General features: G+C 35.8%; 2 protein-coding genes across 5 annotated transcripts; one reads left to right on the top strand and one right to left on the bottom strand.

Moving 5' to 3' along the window:
- The first annotated feature begins 692 nt into the window (after window positions 1–692).
- On the top strand, window positions 693–1,660 carry LOC108458409 (uncharacterized). The gene is made up of 2 exons (XM_017757798.2): window positions 693–1,099; window positions 1,200–1,660. Exons 1-2 carry the CDS (start codon window positions 782–784, stop codon window positions 1,380–1,382), a joined length of 501 nt encoding a protein of 166 aa, XP_017613287.1. The 5' UTR covers window positions 693–781; the 3' UTR covers window positions 1,383–1,660.
- Window positions 1,661–16,250: 14,590 nt separating this feature from the next.
- Window positions 16,251–21,515, bottom strand: LOC108460953 (homeobox-leucine zipper protein HDG2-like). Of its 4 annotated transcripts, none has more exons than XM_017760671.2 (14): window positions 21,167–21,515; window positions 20,979–21,073; window positions 20,534–20,869; window positions 19,741–19,967; window positions 19,533–19,650; window positions 19,165–19,353; window positions 18,665–19,087; window positions 18,463–18,564; window positions 18,176–18,376; window positions 17,905–18,079; window positions 17,524–17,795; window positions 17,192–17,287; window positions 16,701–17,106; window positions 16,251–16,591 (listed from the first exon to the last, which is right to left on the bottom strand). In XM_017760671.2, exons 3-13 carry the CDS (start codon window positions 20,636–20,638, stop codon window positions 16,732–16,734), a joined length of 2,283 nt encoding a protein of 760 aa, XP_017616160.1. In that variant the 5' UTR covers window positions 20,639–20,869; window positions 20,979–21,073; window positions 21,167–21,515; the 3' UTR covers window positions 16,251–16,591; window positions 16,701–16,731. The 4 variants fall into 4 exon arrangements, with proteins under 4 accessions (XP_017616160.1, XP_052879128.1, XP_017616163.1 ...); XM_053023168.1 differs by having other exon boundaries at window positions 19,741–19,964; XM_017760674.2 differs by having other exon boundaries at window positions 19,741–20,023; window positions 20,534–21,073; window positions 21,167–21,514.
- Window positions 21,516–21,915: the final 400 nt, after the last annotated feature.

Below are 21,915 nucleotides of genomic sequence, written 5' to 3'. Positions count from 1 at the left end.
AGTATTCCATTATGCGACAGAAGACATCCTGCATACCCTTAGGGACTGCTCAGCGGCCAAGGACCTTTGGAAATTAATAGTCCCTACTACAATATGGGCCCAGTTTTTCTCTGGTAGCTTGTTCGACTGGATTTAGACTAATGTAGGATCTCATAGCCAGTTAACAGGACAAGAAATTCCTTGGCCACGCTCTTCGAAATTATTTTATGGAGGCTATGGAAGAACAGAAATTTGTTCGTCTTTCATGGACTTCCATAGAGTTCAATGGAAGTTATTAAAGCATCAATTAGTTGGGCAAAGCAATATAATGAAGTCAGTAGTAATGTCTCATCTGTTAACAGAGTCTTAGGTCATCTCCCAAGGAATAGTTTTAATTTTGACTTAAGAGAATGTTAGTTTTATAAGTTTCTTTAGGACTTTACCTTACACAAAATATATATATATATATATATATATATATATATTAGCCCTCAACTCTTGACAGATTACGCTACCGAGACCAAGAAATAAAAAACTAAAAAAAAAAAAAAAAAAGAAAATAGTTTCAAACCCACCATTGTTGGGTGTTTGGTTTTTTATTCCTTCCGTCAAAGTTGGCTGCTTTTTGGCGCAATTAAAAAAAATGTTTGGCTGCTTTTCTTAATATTTGAGTCGTAATCGATGACTGCATATAATTCAGTCTGCATTCATCACTCCTTTAAATGATCAAATATTTATAGGATCAGTATCACTTGTAACCTTTACAGGGAAAAAGGGGGAAAAAAGTGCGGATCAAGCATAGATGGAAAACATGGGAGTTTTGGGCAAGGTGGTGGATTACCTTCTATTGTTATCATTCTTTAGCATCACATTAACAGCTCAGTTGGACATCCCCGAGTCCATCCTCCCCCACGCCTACAATCCCTTCTATCAAGTTTATACCACGTTAACCCAGGATTATTTGGTGCTTGAGCAGCCTGGTTTTTTCAAGGCACTTATGACGTTGGAACTTGTTTACCAACTCCCTCTCGCTTTGCTTAACATCTATGGGTTGTTATACTCCAAGCCCTGGTTCAACACCACCTGCCTCCTCTTTGGTGCCTCTATCGTTGCCTCTACGGTAACTAAAATAATTTTCTTTCTTTCTTTAGTATGCAAATTAATTTTATAAACATGATCCCTTTCGTTATACTTATATTTGAATTCCGTTCTGAATTCAGACAGCTATGGTGGGAGACATTCTGAATTCCCAGAAGGCATCAGCCAATTTGATGGCCATGTATTATCCACCGTTTCTTCCATTAGGGGTTCTGGCTATAGTGCGAGGGGTGGTTGGACTATCGAGCAAGGCTGCTCCATCCATTGGCAATGGACCTTCGTCGGCTGTGAAAAAGAGGGCTTAAATTAAGTTGAGCCCCGATAGGTTTCAAACATCTTCTTTAAGAGACCATACTAATACAATAATAAGGGAGGGATTCTATTCTGTTTTATCCGCAGCTAAATAAGGATAAAAAAAAAAAAAAAAAACGAAGTAGGCAAATTACAAATATATTAGCAATCTAATAGTATTTGTAAAACTTGCTTAGGCTGCATTTTCAGCTTGTTTTGTTTACAGTGTGTATCGCAGTTTTTAACGGCCTACTTGTCTTTGATTAATGAAAATGTTTCTACACTTGAAGAATTTTATTTTAATTTCAGATTCTGGTCAAGAATGGCAGGCAATGCCAAAATAATTGAATTTATATTTAATCCACCGTCGAAAGAAAACACAAATACTTCAACGCCTTCACACTTCCGCTACCATACCTTAACCTTAAATATTCAACCACCATTTCAAATGCCACCATTTTTTATTGGTTTTAAAACTGATAAGTCTTTGGTTCAAAAATTAAGTCTACTTTTATATTCATGTTTATTTTTTAATATTTTAATAAAAATATAAAAAACATTATTTATAGTTTAACATATGAAATATAAAATTTTAAAGTAATTAACATTAATTATTTGTAAAATTTAATTTAAATATATAATTAATATTTTAAAATATTACCAAAATACAACCATTATAAATGTAAATATATAATTTTACATATTTGAAATAAATTTTGGTAGGAAAATAATTATTTACTTAATATAAATATTATATAAAATATATTAGATTATAAATAAATTGTTTTTGCTTTTAAGTTAAAAAGCTATTTTAGTTGCATTACTTTTATCTCTCCAACAACACTTTTGAAACAAAACCATAATCAAACGTCACTTCAGCTTAATTAGTCAACAAGGCAAAGGTAAAAGTATTGGAATTTTAGCTTTTACATTTAAGGTTTACCATGTGAAAATTATGTGAATTGGTTAAATAATTAATTTGAGGTGAGTTCATTTATTTAATTTAATATTTATAATAATTGATTTTGATATAAACTATTATTATAATTATTTATTTGTAAATTCAGAAAATGTTAGAGGTTAATTTAAGCCACAATTAAGCTAAATAAATAATAAACTATCATTTATCACACCCTGTTGGAAAAACAAATTTTAAAGGGAAAAAAAACTTAATGAGTTTCTTCTCACATAATTTGATATTTTAAATTAGGTTACTATAACACTAAATGATTTTGTTCTAAAATAATTTATGAGTTTTCTATGTTTTTATTGATTTTTAATTTTTAGTATTAATGATCATTTTTATTTAATTTTAATCTGTTGAGACTCAAATTAGTAAAATGGTGTCATTGGGAGTCTAATGGTGTGCTTGAGTTTCTATAGGGAAACGACAACGATCAAATCTTGAGAGAACTACATTTAACATGGGTGTCGCGTCACTAATGCCAAAATATCATGACAACGAGCCTCCATCACCTCAAGGGTGCAAGACTTAAACGAAAAACTAACTTCAAGCAGTCTGTCAAGGATGTCACGACACTAATGTCTGTCGAGGTGAAAAATACTACAGGGGTAATTTTATTTTCAACATAAACACAAGTCAACTTATACATTCCAAGAGCATTTTTGTCAAGTTTTAGGGTTGAATTTTGGCTATATTAAGGATGCTTTTATTGTCAAACTTAAAGGAAACACCTTTTCATCATTTTTTTTAGCTTAGCTTTTATTCTCTTCTCCATTTTTAGATTTTTAGCTCTCATCTTTCTCAGCATAGTGGTTGTAGTTGGTGGTTTTCTTAGTTTTTACTTACTTCATTGCACTTAGATTTAAAAAAACAAAAAACTTGCTTTGTATTTTGATTTCCTTTTAAATCCTTCAATAGATTTTAGCTTTGTTAACTTTCAAGAGTGTAAGAATTTCAACTTTGGTTGTGTTTTTTTCATCATCATTGTTGTTGTTGTTCTTATCATCTTCTCCAAAAACCCCATTAAGAGTCTCTAAGATTTTCTTAACCTTGCTTTCCATGCTTTCTTTAATGAATCATTTGAGCCTGTATTTGAATGATGTTTGTGTGTTGATGATGGGTAGTAACTAAATCTCATGGTAATTTGTTGATGGAAATGTTACATGGTTAGTTTTTGGTTAGGGACTAAATCGTAAAAATTGGACTAAATAAAATAAACTTTAAAACCTAGAATTGGCACCTCTAACTGAACATTTAGATAGGTGAGATCGAGAGGAGAGCCTATCGAGAACCGATTTGATTGCCCTGATTTAGTTTAGTGAAATTAAGAGATAAATCAGGTTAAATCGTCTAATTAGGTAAAATGGTAACCGAAAGATAAATTGAACCAATTAGGAGTTTGAACCCTTTAGATCCCTAATCTAAGAATTGATAGACAACATGGAAGTCAATCGACCACATTAATCCATTAAATTTTTATTTGTGCACTTTCGATTGTTTTGCAATTTAGTCATTCCCGGTGTTAGATAGTGTAATTACTCTTTGATGATGAATTGTCGTATCATAATACTTAGTGAGTAGCTAGCTAGACTTCATATTACTAGATTTGCTTCAGCCTTCCTCTTTGCCTTCTTCCGGTACATGCTGTTCACTTGTTTGCAATGCTTCCTCTCTCTATCAAAAGAACCTTTGTTAAACATCTCTGGAAATGCAAGATGATGATGGTTCTTGGATGAGAGTTATCTTGTGGTGATGATTTTCTTGGCAAAGCTTGTTCTAAATAATGACCCTTCCGAAAAAAAAAAAAAGCACACACACATACGCAGAGAATTGTCTGAAATACAAGTTGTTGCAAACAATGGTTGTTCTAAACATAATTGTTCTTGAAATGTCATTATTCTAAACAAGAGTTGTTCCAAACTTTAGCTGTTCTCAATAGGAGTTGTTCTCAAATAACAACTACATTGCATGACAAGTATTCTAACTAAAGCCCTATTCTGAACATAATTATTCTGGACATTGTTATTCTCAAACAATAGTTACTTTAAACAACTATTCTAAATAAGAATTGTTGCTCCGGAAGAAATACGCTTGGAAGCACAATTTCTTGAAATATAACATTATGTATTTCAAGGCAGAAATAAAATGTTAGTAACTAAAATTGAGTATCTACAAAGGGCTTGGTTAATTGAAGTGGGATATCCAGCACTACACTAGAAACCTAAGACAGGTTAGTGGATGTACTAGCAATAGTCGAATTTTTTGTTCCAATGGCCTAACTAACTTCTATTTGATTGTAATAATTGACCCATTGCTTGTAATGTTGTTGAGTGGGATAGAAATAATAGGATTGAAAAATAGATTTGTGTAAGAAAATTAAGCATGTTTAAAATATAAGCTTAACTTAGGTTCTAACATTAAAGGTCCAGGCTCGACACAATTCGACTCGACCTGTTTTTAAATATAATCATATTTTTTTTATATTTTATGTAATTTATATAACATAAAAATTAAACATATGACAATATATAATAATATAACATAAGCATTAAAAATAGGTTCTCTATGTTTAAAATTTCATAAAAAAAAAATATTGAATTATTAAATATTAAATTATATTATAGTATAAGTTAAATTTTTATTAAAAAATTATGAAATATGAATGTGTATAAATGGAAATTGGGCTACCTATTTATATATGAATAAATTTAGATAAAATTTGAAGTTTATATTTTAAGTCGGACCAAACATATAATGATCGAGTACAAAATTGATTTGGTATGACCCATGAACATAACTACCCATATAATGCTTTCACTAAAGTTGAATAAAACTATGGTTGCCATAATTTATCTTTCTTTGGAATAGATCTATTGAACTTCTAGGCTATATATTGTCCTATATGTATATCGTTATACCATAACACGAGCTAGACACATGGCACTTTTAGAAAGTGCTAATTGGGCACCTGAGAGCAAATCTTTATTCACCATTTGACAAGTTATCCTCAATTGACTGACTTTTCAGATTGACTATCCATAGTAAGCTGCCTGTTGATAAAAGAGTCAATTTTCAGTGTGAACACTCCTTTCAAGAACTACTAGAACCCACCTAAACGTAACAACCTGAAGGAATAATAGGATGGCCCCACTATTCACATCACTCATGCATTCTATGATAGCAACCTCCTTTGTAACAACTTACTACGTCACAATAACATATAAAAAGGACCTCTCTTACAAATACTTTCCCAAATAATGAGAAAGGGATACTTTGGCCCCTTAAGCAATTACCCTCTGCGCCCTAGCTTCCTTAGCTCTCATAGTCTTCTCCCTATCCTCTTGTCTTTCTTCAAATTAGTCTTTTTCAGACCACCACTGTAACGCCCCAATTTTCGAGAATCCTGTGAATGTTGGAATAGGTTTAATTATGTTAGTGGGCCTCTAGAAAGCCCAAGCTTAAGATAGAACTCGGCAATTTTAGTTAATTTTTGTTCCATAAGAAAAAGGGGGTGAAATTATGAAATAGGACCTATGTGAAAATGTTTGAAAATGCTATAGGCTAAATTGAAGTGGCCAAATAAATAGGAGAAAATAGGAGGATTTACATGACAAACCTCCCATTTTACATGAAGTGGCCAGCAATCATGTTGTTGTAGACAAAATGTACACTTGATACCATAATTTATGGTACAAATTGATACAAATTGATAATAGGTTAGGTAAATGTTCCATGATAATAGGTTAGGTAAATGTTCCATGATAATGGGTTAGGTAAATGTTTCATGATAAGAATTTCATGTCTTTTGTATTAAAGAATTTAATGGATGAAATATGAAGTTTTATTAAAAGAAAAAGGGGTGAAAAGAACAAAGTTTTGTCCATCTTTGTTCATCATAGCTGAAAGTTAGAGAAGAGAAAGGAGAGGAGAAAGCTCTTGAGTATTCGGTCATTAGGTGAAGGAAAATTGAAGGTAAGTTCTTGGTACCTTGCTTCTATTTTGAGGTTCATGAGTTCTTCTTGATTCTACCTTAACTCTTGAAGTATATTTTGATTTTTGGTTGTGTTGTGAGCATTTGGTCATGAATTAAAATGAAGGAAATGGTTGTTGTTTCATGTTCTTTTGATGAAAAATGGAAGATATGTGAAGTTGAGCCAAACAAATGAGCATGCATGTGCCTTAGATGCTAAAGGGAAATCGGCTAACATGTTGTGCTTTAAAATGATGAAATGGAGATTATGCTTAAGTAAAAATCATAGATATGTGATGATTGATAGGTGATATACATGTTTAAATAACATGCATGCAAGATAGGTGTATGAAAGAGTGATTTGGTAATAAATCTGATTGGGACAGCAGCAGTAACGTGACTTTGGAAAATCACCATAAATTGTGGGAGATGAGTTAGAAGCTGAATAAATTATGTAATTAAAGCTTAATGAGTCTAGTTTCAAATGGAATGAACAAGAACATATTTTGAATTCTGTACAATGAGAAATTTGATTCGTAATGAAGAGTGGTCAGATTAGTCAAACAGTGAAACATGCGAAGATTTGAGAAAAATCTGGTATTGATTGGCCAAACCAAAAATTCTGAAAATTTTATGGATATAAGATATATGAGTCTATTTTCAGGGAAAATTAACGGTACTTGATTTGGAGTTTCGTAGCTCCAGTTATAAATGATTTAGTGACTGTTGCTCAGGAAGACAGCTTGCAGTGAAATTATGATTGGTAAGCATTGACAAAAATTTGTTAATGAGTTGCTTATTGATTTCTTATAAGCTTACTATGATCTGTAGGTGTGGTTGGCCGAATATTGTAAGGGGTTAATACGTAGTTTGTATTTGAATAGTTAGATTAACGTGTTAGTAATCCAATTGTAGGCGGTTCGTGTGTGGATCTCGTCAGCATATCATCGCAAACAGGTGTGTAACTAACACCCTCTTTCTTAGTCTAGATCGGCAAAAGCCGAAATGCCGAAAACCGGTATTTTGTAGATTTGCGAGTGTGCGAATGCTCGTGAGGTAAATCGATTAATGTTTTTGGTAAGCTGCAAAATTTGGACTGCAAAGTGCATGATTTCTGTGCCCTCGATATTTTTGGGCTTAATGGGCCAAAATTGGAATGATGGGCCAACGGGCCCAATTCAGTAAGAAACCTTGGTACGTGTTCTGTTAGTACGTGAAAGGTAGGAATATGCATGAAAAACCCTAAAATAGATAAATTATTGAAATACCTTTAAAAGTGGAAAATTTACAGTTTTACCCCTAGTAGATAAATTACTGAAATACCCCTAGGGTTAAATTGACCTAAATGCATGTTTGACTGTTGTTATTTACTGCATGCCATGTTGTTATTATCTGATGCATGGGATTGGGATATTGACGGAGGAAGTACTGAAAGTGGCTTGTCCACATCTTGGAGGCTTTGCCTCAATTTATCGATTAAGCGAGCAAAGCAAGTCAAGAATGTGGGAGTGTTAAATTTGGGTGGGTTGAGCTATCCCCACATGGAGTGTATGGTGGTACGGGTGGAGTGTAGTGGTTGGTGGGTTGAGTAGTCTCCCCAAATGGGCTTGCATATGTTATTGATGTTGCATGTATTTTGAAATGGGCCTATGGGCCATATCATTATCTGAATAAGGGCTAAGGCCCGTTTATTGTAATCTGAAAAGGGCTTTGGCCCAGCACCATCATTACTGAATGGGCTTAGGCCCAATGGGCTTGAGTGACTTGGACTTTAAATGGGTTTTCCTTACACATTGAGTTTCCCAAACTCACCCTTTTATTTTCATCCACGCAGAAATCCCCAACCATAGTGGGCTTGGAGGCGTGAGGGAATTCAGAGTGGCCACCGCTCGAAAGTTTGATTTTCTTCCGTGAATGGACATCCTTTTAGTTACGTTTGAGGTTTTGGGCTTTTAAATGTAATAAGGCCGCTTAATTATTTTTGATGGTTTTAATATGTATTACTAAGATAGGTAATACTTATTTTAACTGTTGAAATTGGATAGCTTTAGGGCGCGTTTTCAAAAATAACAATTGATTTCAAATAACACGACAACAAGCAAAGCTTCCATAATGAAAGTATTTTCCAAAATTAATCACTTTTCCTAAAAATGACTTAATCAAATCGGTTTCCTAGAAATATCCATGACGTTAAGGTGTGGCAATGGCGGTATGCATGTCAGGATTGGATCCGAAGGAGCTTGGTACTTAAGCGATCCGATGGACTCACCACCTCTTTCCCGGTTTCCTACCGGTGCATGACTTCCATTCACTTTAACCCTTAATGAATTAATCTTTTGAACATCAATTACGATTTTCTGGATTTAGAATGGAAATTTTTTTTTACGTTTTTGATGTGGCACGTCGGAGTCGGCCCTAACGTCTAGGCCGGGTTTGGGGTGCTACATTTAGTGGTATCAGAGCCTAGGTTGCAACAACTCGGCTGTGGAATGGGTTTACAAAAATAAAGATTTTCGAAAGCGAAAATTTTATAAAGAATGCGAAAAACTCGATTTTCAAAATTTAGATCTTTAGAAGGTGGCATTCCGAATCTCCGGCTCAAGTCTGTAAGTATTACTCTGAACTCTTCTGAATATTTTTCTGAATTATCTGTCTGTACTGAAACCCTACTAGGATACTCTAGATAGGATGATTCGAAACCATAGGAAAATCGATAAGAGATGAAATCGTAGCTAGACTTGATTCTGCGAAAACAAACTCGAACTACCATTCGATTCATAAAACATCCGTAATAAACACCGGAATATTAATTGATGCATAAAAATTCGTAATCAAGATAATACGATATGAGTACAAGAGGCCGTGGACGGGGCCGAGGAAGTGCTCGAGCGAGATCTTCGTCTTCGAGACATATGTCGGTGGTGGATGCACCGGTACCACTGGCAATAGAGGTAGAGTCTCATGACCGCGGTGCTGAGGATGATGCCCTATCACAGGCAATGCTTCGTGTTCTGGAAAGGGTTGCCGGAGCAAGTTCGGGCAACGAAATTCAGGGACCTATTTCTGAATGACTTCGGGACTAACAGAACGGAGATCTTTAGGAGGGTGTCTGGTATAGACCCGAATGTGGTGGAATATTGGTTGGAGGCCACAGAACGGATTATGGACAACTTGGACTGCTCTGAGGAGATTGTGAGTGGGGTATCTGTACTAAGTCCCTTGGGTCACTCGGTTAGGGTAGACAAACTGTATAAGGATGTACCCTTAGAAACTCAAGGTAAGATTTTCCTTAGAGATCTGATGGAGTTACCGTTCGGAGAGTTTGATCTCATTTTGGGAATGGACTGGCTTGTTAAGCATAAGGCGACTCTGGATTGTGCTGCTAAACAAATGGTGTTAAGAACTACAAAGGATGAGGAGGTTATGGTGATAGGTGAGAGAAGGGATTATTTGTCCAATGTGGTGTCGGCATTAAGAGCCGAAAACTGGATTCAGAAAGGTTGTGAGGCCTAATTGGTATTTGTAAGTCAGTCGGAAGATGAGGGACTGACAGTGGATAAGGTTAGGACTGTAAAGGAGTTCCAAGATGTTTTTCCGGAGGAGCTTCCAGGATTGCCTCCGAATCGAGAAGTTGAGTTTGGAATAGACTTGTTGCTCGGAATGGCGCTGTGTCTATCGTGACCGTATAGGATGGCACCAAGGAGTTAGTAGAGTTAAATGCTCAAATTCAAGAGTTGTTGGATAGGGGCTTTATTAGGCCAAGCGTGTCTCCATGGGGAGCACTGGTGCTATTCGTGAAAAAGAAGGATGGTACAATGCGGATGTGCATTGATTATCGCCAGTTGAACAAACTGACGATTAAAAAATAAGTATCCACTGCCAAGGATTGACGATCTGTTTGACCAGCTTAGAGGGGCTTTTGTATTTTCTAAGATTGACCTCCGATCTGGATATCATCAGTTAAGGGTCAAGGAGGCGGATATCCATAAGACGGCATTCAGGACTCGGTATGGTCATTACGAGTTTCTGGTTATGCCATTTGACTGACGAACGCTCCTGCAGCATTTATGGATCTGATGAATCGGGTGTTCCAACCATTCTTGGATCGATTCATAGTCGTCTTCATTGATGATATCCTGGTATATTCTGAAACTGAAGCGAAACATGATGAGCATCTCCGTATAGTGCTGTAAGTATTAAGGGAGAAGGAACTCTTTGCGAAGTTCAGCAAGTGTGAATTTTGGTTGAGGGAGGTAACCTTCTTAGGACATGTGGTCTCTACTGAGGGGATTAAGGTGGACCTTCGGAAAATTGAAGCGATTTTGGAGTGGAAGCCGCCTAGGTCAGTGTCAGAAATACAGAGTTTTCTAGGACTGGCATGATACTACAGAAGGTTTGTAGAAGGTTTTTTTTGTGATGGCTGCACCTCTGATAAAACACATAAGGAAAGGAGTACCGTTTGTATGGACTAAGAAACAGTAGGAAGCTTTTGAGAAGTTGAAGAAAGTTCTGACTGAAGCACTTGTGTTAATTCAGACGGAGTCTGGGAATGATTTTACTGTGTACAGTGACGCATCACACGTGGGTTTGGACTGCGTGTTAATGCAAGAGGGTAAGGTGGTCGCATATGCATCTCGATAGCTTAAGCCTCATGAGGGAAACTATTTGACTCATGATTTAGAGTTGGCAGCAATGATATTTGCACTTAAGATTTGGAGACATTACTTGTACGGAGAAAGGTGTATTATATACACTGACCATAAGAGTCTTAAGTATTTGTTGACTTAGAAGGACCTGAACCTTAGGCAAAAGAGATGGATTGAGTTGCTTAAGGATTATGACTGTTCGATCGAGTATCACCAAGCAAGGCTAATGTGGTAGCCGATGCTCTAAGTCGTAGAGCTGTATCTGATCTGAGAGCAATGTTTGCTCGTCTGAGTCTGTATGATGATGGAAGTCTGTTGGCTGAGTTGCAAGTGAGGCCAACCTGGGTGGATCAGATTAAGGAAAAACAGTTGAACGATGAGTCTTTGGTCGCTCGTTTTCAACAAGTTAAGGAAGGGGAAACTTCTGAGTTTGGGAGCCAGAAGAGACGATGCAACAACAATACCCTCATCTGTTTGGATTAGGTAAATTTCGAGGACGAAATTTCTTTAAGGAGGGTAGAGTTGTAACGCCCCAATTTTCGGGAATCCTGTGAATATTGGAATAGGTTTAATTATGTTAGTGGGCCTCTAGAAAGCCCAAGCTTAAGATAGAACTTGGCAATTTTAGTTAATTTTTGTTCCATAAGAAAAAGGGGGTGAAATTATGAAATAGGACCTATGTGAAAATGTTTGAAAATGCTATAGGCTAAATTGAAGTGGCCAAATAAATAGGAGTGCAAAATAGGAGAATTTGCATGACAAACCTCCCATTTTACATGAAGTGGCCAGCAATCATGTTGTTGTAGACAAAATGTACACTTGATACCATAATTTATGGTACAAATTGATACAAATTGATAATAGGTTAGGTAAATGTTCCATGATAATAGGTTAGGTAAATGTTCCATGATAATTAGAGTGATCATGGTCATTTGGTGACTACCAAGGCCCGCCCTTAGAAAAATGGGAGGGTTTGGGTAAAAATATAGGCCGAAAAATGGGCTTGGGCAAAAAACGAGGCCTGTTTAAAAAACGGGCAGACCTCGAGTAAGAGTTTTTTTTGGTCTGCTGCGCCTTACCAATTATATATTAATATATTTTTATTTTTATTTTAATTATTTTAAATTTTAATATAACTATTTTTATTATATTGTTAATTTGTGTATTGTTTTAAGAATTGTTTTAGTATTATTTTTATTTGTTTTAATATTTATTTTTATGTTTTAAATATATTTGATTTATTATATTTTTAAATTTTTTATTTAATAAAATAAGAAAAAAATTAATATGGGTCGGGCCGGGCTTAGTAATTTTATTTCGGGCTGGGCTTGGGTAAAATTTTAGGCCCATATTTCGGGCCGGGCCGGGCTCGGGCCTAGTAGACGGGCCTAAAATTTTACTTGGGCCCGGCCCGAACCCGGCCCGGCCCGGCCCGACCCATGATCAGCTCTAATGATAATGGGTTAGGTAAATGTTTCATGATAAGAATTTCATGTCTTTTGTATTAAAGAATTAAATGGATGAAATATGAAGTTTTATTAAAAGAAAAAGGGGTGAAAAGAACAAAGTTTTGTCCATCTTTGTTCATCATAGCTGAAAGTTAGAGAAGAGAAAGGAGAGGAGAAAGCTCTTGAGTATTCGGTCATTAGGTGAAGGAAAATTGAAGGTAAGTTCTTGGTACCTTGCTTCTATTTTGAGGTTCATGAGTTCTTCTTGATTCTACCTTAACTCTTGAAGTATATTTTGATTTTTGGTTGTGTTGTGAGCATTTGGTCATGAATTAAAATGAAGGAAATGGTTGTTGTTTCATGTTCTTTTGATGAAAAATGGAAGATATGTGAAGTTGAGCCAAACAAATGAGCATGCATGTGCCTTAGATGCTAAAGGGAAATCGGCTAACATGTTGTGCTTTAAAATGATGAAATGGAGATTATGCTTAAGTAAAAATCATAGATATGTGATGATTGATAGGTGATATACATGTTTAAATAACATGCATGCAAGATAGGTGTATGAAAGAGTGATTTGGTAATAAATCTGATTGAGACAGCAGCAGTAACGTGATTTTGGAAAATCACCATAAATTGTGGGAGATGAGTTAGAAGCTGAATAAATTATGTAATTAAAGCTTAATGAGTCTAGTTTCAAATGGAATGAACAAGAACATATTTTGAATTCTGTACAATGAGAAATTTGATTCGTAATGAAGAGTGGTCAGATTAGTCAAACAGTGAAACATGCGAAGCTTTAAGAAAAATCTGGTATTGATTGGCCAAACCAAAAATTCTGAAAATTTTATGGATATAAGATATATGAGTCTATTTTCAGGGAAAATTAACGGTACTTGATTTGGAGTTTCGTAGCTCTAGTTATAAATGATTTAGTGACTGTTGCTCAGGAAGACAGCTTGCAGTGAAATTATGATTGGTAAACATTGACAAAAATTTGTTAATGAGTTGCTTATTGATTTCTTATAAGCTTACTATGATCTGTAGGTGTGGTTGGCCGAATATTGTAAGGGGTTAATACGTAGTTTGTATTTGAATAGTTAGATTAACGTGTTAGTAATCCAATTGTAGGCGGTTCGTGTGTGGATCTCGTTAGCATATCGTCGCAAACAGGTGTGTAACTAACACCCTCTTTCTTAGTCTAGATCTAAAAAGCGAAATACCAAAACCGGTATTTTGTAGATTTGAGAAAAGCGAATGCTCGTGAGGTAAATCGATTAATGTTTTTGGTAAGCTGCAAAATTTGGACTGCAAAGTGCATGATTTCTGTGCCCTCGATATTTTTGGGCTTAATGGGCCAAAATTGGAATGATGGGCCAACGGGCCCAATTCAGTAAGAAACCTTGGTACGTGTTCTGTTAGTACGTGAAAGGTAGGAATATGCATGAAAAACCCTAAAATAGATAAATTATTGAAATACCTTTAAAAGTGGAAAATTTACGCTTTACCCCTAGTAGATAAATTCTTGAAATACCCCTAGGTTAAATTGACCTAAATGCATGTTTGATCGTTGTTATTTTCGCATGCCATGTTGTTATTATCGATGCATGGGATTGGGATATTGACGAGGAAGTCTTGAAAGTGGCTTGTCCACATCTTGGAGGCTTTGCCTCAATTTATCGTTAACTGAGCAAAGAAAGTCAAGAATCTGTGGAGTGTTAATGGGTGGGTTGAGCTATTCCCACATGGAGTGTATGGCTGGTACGGGTGGAGTGTAGTGGTTGGTGGGTTGAGTAGTCTCCCAAATGGGCTTGCATATGTTATTGATGTTGCATGTATTTTGAAATGGGCCTATGGGCCATATCATTATCTGAATAAGGGCTAAGGCCCGGTTATTGTAACTTGAAAAGGGCTTTGGCCCAGACCATCTATTACTGAATGGGCTTAGGCCCAATGGGCTTGAGCTGACTTGGACTTTGAATGGGTTTTCCTTACACACTGAGTTTCCCCAAACTCACCCTTTTATTTTCATCCACGCAGGAAATCCCCAACCATAGTGGGCTTGGAGTCGTGAGGGAATTTGAGTGGCCACCCGCTCGAAAGTTTGATTTTCTTCCGTGAATGGACATCCTTTTAGTTACGTTTGAGGTTTTGGGCTTTTAAATGTAATAAGGCCGCTTAATTATTTTTGATGGTTTTTAATATGTATTACTAAGATAGGTAATACTTATTTTAACTGTTGAAATTGGATAGCTTTAGGGCGCATTTTCAAAAATAACAATTGATTTCAAAATAACACGACAACAAGCAAAGCTTCCGCAATGAAAGTATTTTCCAAAATTAATCACTTTTCCTAAAAATGACTTAATCAAATCGGTTTCCTAGAAATATCCATGACGTTAAGGTGTGGCAATGGCGGTATGCATGTCTAGGATTGGATCCGAAGGAGCTTGGTACTTAGCAATCCGATGGACTCACCACCTCTTTTCCGGTTTCCTACACGGTGCATGACTTCCATTCACTTTAACCCTTAATGAATTAATCTTTTGAACATCAATTACGATTTTCTGGACTTAGAATGGAAATTTTTTTTTTTACGTTTTTGATGTGGCACGTCGGATTCGGCCCTAACGTCTAGGCCGGGTTTGGGGTGCTACAACCACAACCTTCTCTTTATCTTGCCCCTCATTGTTATTTGAATCAACAAATATCATTATTAGCTAATTTAACTGAATTTCTCATTTTTTCTGGTGAAAAATTAAAATTTAATTTTCAAAATATTTAAAATGGTGGCATCACTATGGCCTAAAAAATTTATGGCAGTACGAAAATATGCTAATTATGGCAATACGAAAATACTATCCCTTCCTAAAATATAGTACCTTCATTCAACACATTTAAAACTATAAATAATTATCAACTGACTTATTTATAGTAGCATTAGCTAATCAACAAATACACTTTGCATTAAAACGCTAATAAAATTAGAATTTAATTGACAATTGAAGGATGTATATTTAAGTTTAAAAGGACCAATCATTAAATATTAAAAAAAAAGAAAAAAGTACATTCGAAAATAATGATGTTTCTGGCATTACAGAGGACAAAGAAACAAGGAGAGTTATATAAATGTATTTGTCTTTGGAAATGTCAGCAAAACATGAAAATAATATTTAGAGAGTTGTCTTAATGGCGAAAACAACATAAAATCAAGTTTCATCATTTTATTTTATGTTTTGGAGGCAGAGGTTTGTAAATCTTAAGCAATCTTTGCATTTATGTGTTGGAAACATTAATATTGCAATTATTATGATCCTAACGTATCAAAGATGGGTGTTAATGTTCCTACAGCAATTAAATTGTCTTTTTCTTTTCTTTTCTTTTTTTAAATTCAAGCCTTTATATTTTAGTTCAAGATATTCTCTTCTATTTTTTTCCCTTTTGAATTAAAATGCAATTAGAAATTCAATATATATAGTTAATGTCCACCTAAGTCAAATGTAGTAACATTCTAATTGAGTGTTAATGGATATGTATGAAGTTAAAATTGAGCAAAAGTGAATAAAAGAAATTAATTTGTAAATTTATAAGTATAAGGTTGTTGCATGCATTGTTGTAATACGTAAAAAAGCAAGACTTTACTCCTAATGTAATTTCTTTCACTTAATCAACCTTTCTGCTCTGTTGTATGCAGGGATCACTTTAACTAGTTTAAAATGAACAATCTTCCTTCGTCATTGTTCATTTATAGCATAAAAAACAAATAAATTTTTTTTTCCAATACTCATATATAACACTGACAAAGGATAGTATTTCCAGACTCCAATAAGTCTATTAAAAAAAAAAAATCAAAATTTTGAAGAATTGCTTTGTGAAATGCATTAAACATTTTGTTTTTGATATTCAAGGCAGTTAACTAAATCATAATCTAAAAAGGAAAAAGAAATTAAAAGGTGCCAAATAATAATTCCAAAGGAAAAAAAAAAAAGGGAAATAAAATCCTTTTACTTCAAATAAAATAAAGGTCATTGTTTGCTGGTAATATATATTTCTTTTATCTTGGGAAAGTCAAATCCCGAACCTCTAACTCTTAAACACATGATCATGCAAGGTGCGCTCTTGACTTCTCCCCCATTTTCTAAAATTCCAAAATTCCTCAATCACCATTCTTCTTAATTTAATTACCTTCCCTTTTCTGCATCCAACAAAACATGCACTAGTCAAAATTATGTACTTCATATCTCCAAATCTATTTACATATGCATGTATAGAAAACTGCAAGGTAAAGAACTATGCTAACATACCTTGTACCTAAACCATGAAGGCTGTGCCAGTTCATGCATTCTCGCATGTTAGAGAAGCTTTTATCCTTTCAACCGTACATGCAATCAAATTGTTAACTGTTGCAACCGATCCAAGAGATAGTTTTGCAGTAGGAACTGAGTCCACCAAAATCTGAAACGCAACGGTTAGAAGTGATCCACCAGAGCTGCCACCTGCATCAGCCACGCCGCTTCCACTGCTCCCACTACTCCCATCCGGAAGAATAGCGAAACCCGATGGAAGAAGGGCGACATAGTCAGGGTCGCCACCGTTTAGAACCACATTCATTGCAACAATGTCGACAGGAGCATAGATTACAAATGAAGCTGTTGGATCAGTGCAACTCTCTTGTAATATCAGCATGTTGGTTTGGCTTGAATTTGCACTCTGCATGTAATCATTTGATATGTTTTCAAGATTCATATAATATTCAAAGTGAATTTGGACAAATTAATCAAAGAAATGGACCTACATTGACTCGAAGTAGTGAAACACAGTTGCCTGTATCCCTGCCATTAGCAATGTGAGCCATTTCTTGGACAACTCCACCATTAGAAAGAATATCCCACTGTATCCACAAGAAACCAACATGTAATTTTATTTAATGGTTTTAAATTCGAATACCAAATTAATAGACAAAAAACAAATATGATGTTAACTATAATACAAGGTTTCCATATTCGAATGCCTAAAATAAGACAAGTCAGATAAAAACTATGCAAGCCAAACAAGAAACACAAACAAATTGAGTTAAATTTGTGTCTTTCAATATCAATCATGGAATATGAAGCTGCATTGGAATACCTCATTTCGAGAATTCTCATCTCTGAGGAAATCGAATACCCTCTTGGGTGAAACTGGAAGCCAGAACGAAGTTGCAGCACTTAGCACAATCCCAGGAGGTCTGCCTGGATCATCCACACTCTTTCTGGTCATTACCCTTACATCATCCGCCCCAGTTCCCGATAATGTTGTCCATGTGTGAGCTGTCGAGGCACCCACTCCGGCACAGAAACTGATCACCATTCGCTCGGCTAGCTTCAGCATGCTCTTCCTCCCATCTTGGTTTGTTATGACTGACCAAAATATCATAATATTTAACAACTAGCATTTAATATTTGTACTTAAGAGAAGTGAAATTTCAGTGTATAATTAAAAGACAAGAGATGTAGGATTAGTATTTACCCCCAGCATCACCAGTAGGAATGTTAGTAGCCATGAGACTTGCAAGCCTCTCACACTGTCGATCCAAAGTAGCAATCCAACGTTTGGCTCCGAAAGCACGGCCCGAACTTACTAGCTGCTTGTAAAGATTGTGAACACCTCGATCTTCGACTTCAACATGTTCAATCCATGTAACCTGTTTCGCATAAAAGCCATTGATTGAGAGCTGTGATGATGAATACAGCACTTTATTATTATTATTAAGAATCAATTAAAAATGATTGTTTATAACCTTTGAGTACCCATTGGGCATTTCTTGAATTAAACATCCAGATGGTCTTCGTCGGCATCTCATTGCTGGATTAGGGCGTATATTATCCAATGAAACATCAACCACAGCCCATGTTCCCTCTGCATGATGTTTGCAGTATCTTACATAATAACTCTCTCGGGTTGGAACAAGAGGTGAAGGAACTTGGAATTCAGCTGTCATCTGTGAAATTAAATATCTTTAAAAAAATGTCACGAAAATGGAATAAATTGGCATTTGGCCAAGTAAAATATTGAATATTTAATTACCACTTGTAGGGCTCCGTTATAGTTCCCTGCAATCCCTGTTGATAGGACATCCAAAGTGGAAGCCTTTGAAACTATTGCCGAGAACACAGTAGACCACTGTTGCTGAATTTCAATTCAGAAACCCAGACATTAGGGCTTAGAAATGCTTTCCGATATGTTAGAATTCTAGGGTATTGATGGGTTCATATTATAAAAAACTTACCACATCCATGAGAATCTCAATGAGGCTAATGTGGTTCATGATTACAACACAAGTTTCTTTTGAAGCTTCGCATTTGAAGCCGGTAGGTTTTGGTCCAATTCCTCTAGGAAAAGTCCTAATATACTCCTCTTCATTAAACACGGTGGTTGAGCCATCAAGACTGGTCATCCACAATGGTTCACCCATTTGAGCCAATCTAACGAGTTCCTCCATAGCTGCAACGGCAAGCTCAATAATCATTGGCTTATCAGCCTCCGCAGGCGCATTTATCGACCTAAGAAGTTCCCCAGTACCATACATCTCTCCGGAGCCAGTTTGGGAACCGAAATCAAGTGGTCGAGGAGTCATAGGAGACGAGAGAAGAGGATAACTCACCACTGGCTTCCCAACATACTTTGCAGCTATTGCTGATATACGATCAATCTGGAATGGTGCTCAAAAACAAATACTAGTAAGTATATTTACATATATACACACACAGAGTGAGAGTAATTTCATACCTCTTCTCTTAACCGAGCATTTTCAAGCCTGAGATGATGTTCATCAAAGGACATTTGTCCTACAGCAGTTGGACCACCACAATTCGGGCATGAAGCAGTGCTAAGAGCTTCCCTATATCTCATGTTATCAGCCCTTAGCTTTTCGTTCTCGGCTCGAAGTTGCGAGTTCTCTTGCCGTTCATGCTGGGTCTGCAGAACAAAAGTATTGACGTGTGAAGACAACATGGGCTAAGCTAGCTTGAGTTTCCATTGGGGAAAACCCAGAATTTATAACTATTCATCAAGCTATTTCAGGGCCTTAAAGAATGGTAAATCTCAAACCAAAAAGGCTTAAGCTAAAAGGGCAAGCGAAACATGTGTTTATATACCTTCATTTGGGTGCGCTTGTTTTGGAACCAAAATTTAACTTGCAATGGTTCTAACCCTAATACACGCCCAAGTTCCTTCCTTTGCTTGTCATCTGGGTGTGGGCACTCTTTGAAAAACCTATTAGCAAGGTACAAATTTGGCCAAAAATAAGCTTTTGTTGTTGTTGAATAAAAAAATGTTTAAATTACATTGGTTTTTTTATCTTACGCCTCCATTTGTTGAATCTGATGCTGGGTATGTCGATGGTAACGCTTCTTTTTGTTAGGACGAGGATCTTGATCATCTTCCCCAGACACACCTTCATGATTTTCGCTACCAGATTTGAGTGCACTGTCGAATTCTTCATCTCTCATTCGAGCAATTTCACTTTCAGAAGTGTTTTGGGTCATCTCAAAAGGGTGGAGCTGACCTTCCATCATGTTGTTATTAGGCTGCTGGAACATATTATATCTACAGATCTTTAAGTTTCCGAAGCTTATGGTTTTTCAATCTAAACAAACATAATGGAAAATTTTCCCACTCAAAGACTAAGCGAAAACGAACCCCAAATATGGAAAAATCAAAGGAAGACCATTTGAGTGCTGGATTTGTGGTAAAAAGTATACAAAATTTTTATGAGATAAGTTCTTGTTTATGTTGGTAAAATGAGTAAATAAGAAGCACTGGAGCTAAGTTAAGAGAATATTAAGCGTTTCTCAAATACCGAGGAGGATTTTGCTTCGAATTGTCAAAGAAGATCCTCAAAAAGACCAAATTACTTGGAAATAAGTTCCAAACAGTGGATTAGGAGATAAAGATATGCGGTTTAGTTTAGAGTGTGAAAAAGAAAGGGAAATCTGAGAAATACCCATTAAGCTATTAAGGTCAATGAGTGTGAAAAAGAGGAAAAAGCTGGAAAATATTAATCACAAAATGAAAACTGAAAAAGACTAAAGTAAAACAAACAAGATCATTCCTTTAGAAAGCATAGATTAGATTTAAAAGGGCAGATAGTTCTAACCTGACCAAGGGAAAGTCCTGAGATAGTTCCGAAGGCACCAATATTCCCGTTTCCACTGATCATTGACGGCATGTTTCTCGCCGGAACCATTACACCGGCCGGCATAGTCCAGAAACGATCTTTATTCACATATAGATAGCTTCTTCACACTTCTTAAATCTGTGTTTTGATTTAAGTGAGAGAGACTACGTTCTCTTTAGATTCTCTAGCAGTGAGAGACAAAGTTGACTCTGGGGTGTGTGTGTGTATTTTTGTTTTGGCTCCTTGGGATTTATATATAGTATATATTTTATCCTCGAAGATTCTTATGTGCTGATGTACAAAGCGAGACAGAATCTATAAAAAAAAAAAAAAGTTAAACGATGACAAATTCGATACAGTTGCAAGACAAAAATCGGGTTCAAAGCCTCTCAAAATGAAAAAATATATAATAGTTATAGATTACGTCCCGACGACGATCTAAGAGAATCCAACTATGCCTTATCTGTCTGCATATCTCTCAAAACCAGCTTCTTCTTCCCTTTCTGTCTTGGATTGTGCCTGCATCGTTTGGGAATAAAAAAACGTAAGATAGAAAAAAAAAAAAGAATTGAAAAAGGTAACCAAAAAACTTGGTTTCAGAGAAACTTTGACCTAACAAAAGAAACTCCCCAGGAAGAAGAGGAAGTGGTTGGCAGTTGTGACTGGAGTTGAGGTTTAATGGTGTAATAGAAGTAGGTGGTGAGGTGAAGCAGGAAAGTGATATAGATATACACAAAAAGCAGGAGTAGGAGATGGAGTTGGAGAAGGAAGGAAGAGAGGGAGATAAAAGGGGGAAGAGATGAAGGAATTTGTGGTAGCAAAGAGTTATTGCAGAGCGTATTGCAAGGGTGCAATTGCATTTAATGGAGGGTAAGGTGTAAATGCTAGTGAGAGAGAAAGAAAGAGAATTTGGCCTTTAAAGCTTACTCTTTCTTTTCCCCCGCTTAGTAGAGATTTTCTTGTTTGGTGCAACGAATAACGGCTACCAAACTTGGTTTATTTTTTCATCTCCCCCATCCCTCCCTACCTTCAATTTTAATTGAATTAAGAGTCAAAGCACCTATCACACAAACGTTTGCATGAATGTCAATGGCTATATCCATCTTCAATTACATTATTTCATGGCTACATATGTATATCACAAACAATGGCTTGGTGAATAACATCAAATATTAATTTAGAAATATTGTGTCATCTACCCAAAACATGGGAATGGTTTTAATGATTTTTTTTCAATCTATACTTTAATTCAAGCCTTTGGCATATTTTCAATGTTACATGCATAATGGTGAAGAAAAACTTTGATTTGAGGATTAAAGATAGAAAAATGTTTTCAATAACATGAACATGGAAAAACATTT

The sequence above is a fragment of the Gossypium arboreum genome, chromosome 12, assembly GCF_025698485.1.
Source record: "Gossypium arboreum isolate Shixiya-1 chromosome 12, ASM2569848v2, whole genome shotgun sequence".
In the NCBI taxonomy this organism is placed as follows: Eukaryota; Viridiplantae; Streptophyta; class Magnoliopsida; order Malvales; family Malvaceae; genus Gossypium; species Gossypium arboreum.
Note: the sequence above shows the minus strand (reverse complement) of the source record. Positions and strands in the feature narration are given on the sequence as shown.

Coding starts and splice junctions, on each gene's coding strand:
- LOC108458409 (XM_017757798.2), top strand. CDS start 782: ATGGAAAACATGGGAGTTTTGGGCAAGGTGGTGGATTACCTTCTATTG. Junction 1,100..1,199: donor CCTCTATCGTTGCCTCTACG/GTAACTAAAATA, acceptor TTCTGAATTCAG/ACAGCTATGGTGGGAGACAT.
- LOC108460953 (XM_017760671.2), bottom strand. CDS start 20,638: ATGCCGGCCGGTGTAATGGTTCCGGCGAGAAACATGCCGTCAATGATC. Junction 19,354..19,532: donor ACAAGCGCACCCAAATGAAG/GTATATAAACAC, acceptor TTTGTTCTGCAG/ACCCAGCATGAACGGCAAGA. Junction 18,565..18,664: donor TTGAGATTCTCATGGATGTG/GTAAGTTTTTTA, acceptor ATTGAAATTCAG/CAACAGTGGTCTACTGTGTT.